The sequence below is a fragment of the Panthera leo genome, chromosome A2, assembly GCF_018350215.1.
Source record: "Panthera leo isolate Ple1 chromosome A2, P.leo_Ple1_pat1.1, whole genome shotgun sequence".
Lineage (NCBI taxonomy): Eukaryota > Metazoa > Chordata > Mammalia > Carnivora > Felidae > Panthera > Panthera leo.
The window spans coordinates 43,740,213-43,744,267 of record NC_056680.1 but is presented as its reverse complement, the minus strand read 5'-3'; the positions used below and the strand labels follow the sequence as shown (position 1 = coordinate 43,744,267).

At 38.2% G+C, this 4,055-nt stretch overlaps 1 protein-coding gene across 1 annotated transcript; it reads right to left on the bottom strand.

Moving 5' to 3' along the window:
• Positions 1–1,803: 1,803 nt before the first annotated feature.
• LOC122213413 (T-complex protein 1 subunit zeta-like) lies at positions 1,804–3,520 on the bottom strand. Its single transcript, XM_042927537.1, is given in 2 exon segments — positions 1,804–2,758; positions 2,761–3,520. Coding segments are annotated over 2 exon segments (1,590 nt in total). The 3' UTR covers positions 1,804–1,928.
• Positions 3,521–4,055: the final 535 nt, after the last annotated feature.

The window sequence follows — 4,055 nt, the reverse complement described above, 5'->3', positions numbered from 1 at the left end:
TTTTTTTTTTTTTTTCCTTCCCCTCCCCCATGGGTTTCTGTTATGTTTCTCAGGATCCACATAAGAGTGAAACCATATGGTATCTGTCTTTCTCTGTATGGCTTATTTCACTTAGCATCACACTCTCCAGTTCCATCCATGTTGCTACAAAAGGCCATATTTCATTTTTTCTCATTGCCACGTAGTATTCCATTGTGTATATAAACCACAATTTCTTTATCCATTCATCAGTTGATGGACATTTAGGCTCTTTCCATAATTTGGCTATTGTTGAGAGTGCCGCTATAAACATTGGGGTACAGGTGCCCCTATGCATCAGTACTCCTGTATCCCTTGGATAAATTCCTAGCAGTGCTATTGCTGGGTCATAGGGTAGGTCTATTTTTAATTTTCTGAGGAACCTCCACACTGCTTTCCAGAGCGGCTGCACCAATTTGCATTCCCACCAACAGTGCAAGAGGGTTCCTGTTTCTCCGAGGATGTATTTTTAAAAAGGAAGGCTACTCCTATATTTGTTACTTTATAGGTACTTTTGCTTTTCGACTACTTATGGCAGGCATATATAAAATATATACTTTCTTCATTTGGAAAAGATTAGTTACAGGAGGTGTTAGAAAAAAAATTAACTTTAAAACCAGGTGATTTTTTCAACCTTGGATTTTCCTCGTGCAAATTTGATGGGTTTTTTTTTTTTTTTTTTAGTGGAATTATTTCTGCATTATTATGAACTTCTGGCAATATTACCGTAGGCAGTTTGAAATTATTTCTAGATAATTAAAGTATTCTATTATTTAACTATATCATGTTACTAGTCCCCTTACTGAAAGAATATTCTGTGGTTGTGTATCCTGGAATTCTCTAGGTAATGCTTAAAATGCTTAACATTGCATCTTTGCATATTTTATACTTTTATTCAATTTAATTCTTCTCTTTGAGTGTTTAGTTCCTCTGTGGTTTCTACTTATCTTTCTTAGTTTCAGTCAACTACACATAGGTTACTGCTCTAGTCCCCAAATAAGGGAATTAATCACAAGCTTAATGTTGATAAATTGTAACATTAGTTATTCAATGATCAGTCTTTATTATACCACAGAAAAGTTCTCATAAGATAGGGACAGACTGGGGTGCCTGGGTGACTCAGTCGGGTGAGCATCTAACTTTAGCCTGGGTCATGATCTCGCGGTTTGTGGGTTCAAGCCCTGTGATGGGCTCTGTGCTGCAGTTCGGAGCTTGTAACAATGAAAAAAAAAATATCTCTCACCAGCAACCATCAAATTTATGTCATTTTTCAACTGTAGTATACGTGTATGGTGGTTTCAGAATTGTCAACTGTACCCCATGGAAAATAGTTTTACTAACTAGAATACAGTGCTTATGCACAATTCTTTTTAATTTTAGCCTTACAGGTTCCACTCATGTATAAACTTGCTTACACCAGCACCTTTTCTCCCAGCCTCTTCAGTGACAAAATTCTACACATTTTTAATACTGTTAGATTTTTTTTGGTCACTGTCTACATTCCATCCTTTACACCTCTGACCTCCTAAATACTTATATTTTATTTTATTTTATTTTATTTTATTTTATTTTATTTTATTTTATTTTTTTGCTTTTCAAAGAACATTTAATAACAAGGTAGGTAACATACTTGTCTAACATGGTACCTTTAGATCATGGAAGCTAAAGCAAAACATCCTGTTCATTGGGTGAAAACAGCCTGCTTAATGGTGTACACTGCAGTGAAATTAAAAAAAATACTGTAATTATAATTTCAGAACTTCAAAATTTGAGTGTCAGTGTTCTCTTTTTCGTATGGGAAAGGAAATGCTTTTGAAAATCATTTGAAGCTTGGACGAAAATTCCATGGCTATATTCTTAGGATCACTCTGTAGTCTTCATGATACAGATGACACAAGGGAAGCTTCAATTCAACCTTTTAGAGAAGACATTCCAGCTCGCATGATCTCATCAACCAGGAGAATGTTGGTGGCAATCACAGTGCAGGAGTGAAGAAGCTGTTTCTTTACACAATGGTTATCCCATATGCCTACTTCAGCAGCTACCATTGGCTCACCTGTGTTCAAGTCCACACCTACAAGTTGACCTGATTCTGAATGTTCTGCTTGAACTTTAACTAGTGTTTCTTGAAGGTCAAAACCAGAATTCTGAGCAAGAACCTTGGGAATAATGAGCAATGCATCAGCAAATGCTTGCACTCCAAGCTGGGCCCTGCCCTTTACACTGGGCTTATATTTAATCAAGGCTTCTGCCATTGCCACTTCCACTGCACCAGCACCTGGAACTACACAGCCATCATCAATAGCATTTTTAACAGCCCTCAAGCCATCTCTTATTGCATCTTTGATTTGAGTGAGTGTGTGCTTATTTGGTCCTTTGACCAATAATGTGACAGAGCGAGGGTTGTTACATTTCTCAATAAAGGTGAATTTCTCTTCTCCCAATGTATATTCATAGACAAGTCCTGCATGTCCCAAACAATCAGGATTTAGGTCATCAAAAGAATTTAGAGCTACTCCACCACAAGCAAGAGTCAGCCTTTCCATATTTCTCCTTTTAGCCCTCTGCAGAGCTACTATGCCTTCTTTTGCAAGAGCATCTAAGGAAAAGGGGTCAATTCCCTTTTGATTAATAACCACGAATCCTTTATCTGAATCACCACAGACTTTCTTTTTCAGTTCTATTATTTTTTTAACTCTATCATCAATGAATTTTCTTTCAGCTTTTACAAGCTTCTCTCTTCTGCACTCTTGTAAAAAAAGCCAGAATTCACTTCTGTTTTTTCATATTCTAATGACACATTGCATGTGAGGATGTATGCATCTTCTACTCTTTTTTTCATATCAGGATGCCGCGCCCCATGGTCTAAAACAAGACCTCTGATTAAGCTTGTATCAGTTTCAGATTTATGTTTTATCTCCATAATCTCAACCATGAAGAGGTCAATAGGTTCATCTTGTTTTTTAATAGCCAAAATGGAATCCACCACAGCCTCTGTTAAGACATCAGCAAGTTCAGCATGCACTTTAGTACGTAGAGATGTTCTGGCCACATCTATAAGTGTTTCTATGTCCATTTCTTTGCTTACTTTGACTTGTTCCAAAAACTGAAGTGCCTTTTCCTTTGCAGCTTCAAATCCTTCTGTTATTATTCTGGGATGAAGACCTTCAGAAATGTAGAGATCTGCCTGTTTCAGTAGTTCTCCAATGATTAGGACATTGGAAGTGGTACCATCACCAGTTATGTCATCCTGGGCTGTTGCTACTTTGGCTATTAAGGAGGCTGTTGGGTGCTGAATTTGCATTTCATGAAGCAGCACGTTGCCATCTTTAGTAAGCTTGATGTCTCCAGCACCAGAAACAAGCATCTTCATGGTGCCTTTAGGCCCCAAGTTGGTCCTCAGCACGTCCTGCAGTCCCCGGGCCGCGCTGATGTTGACCACCAGCGCCGCCTGGGCTCTGGCTACCTCAGCCTTGGGGTTCAGGGTCTTCACGGCCTCCATAGCTAACCACCACAGGAAGAGGAGGAGACCCGGCGTGCGGAGTGCCTAAAGCCGACTCAGTGTGGCCTCTAAATACTTATATTTTAAATGTCAATTATTCTTATCTAAGAAGCACCCTCACAGAAACATTCAGAATAATGTGTGACCAAGTATCTGGTCACCATGGCTGAGCCATGTTGACACAAAAAAATAAGCATCACACCTTCAACTTCTAGTTGGGTGTTTTGTTTTTAGTGTTTTTGTCATGAATGGGTTTGAATTTCATCAAGTTCTTTTAGTGTAGGTATTAGCATGATCATATGTTTTTTAGCCCAGAGCTGGGATTGTGTTTTTTGCTAGAAATGTAGATGTCCTTATACAATCCTGCTATTGACTTGCTCTCCAAATCTGGTTGATTTATGGAAGGTCTAGATCTACTTCTTTGACTGTAGAATTAAAGATTACATTTAGATGAGCTAAAGGGTCTCTTTCAGACCCAAAAATATGACCTCATTTCTACACATAACAAAACTTGAAATTAAAGGTTGCTTTATGT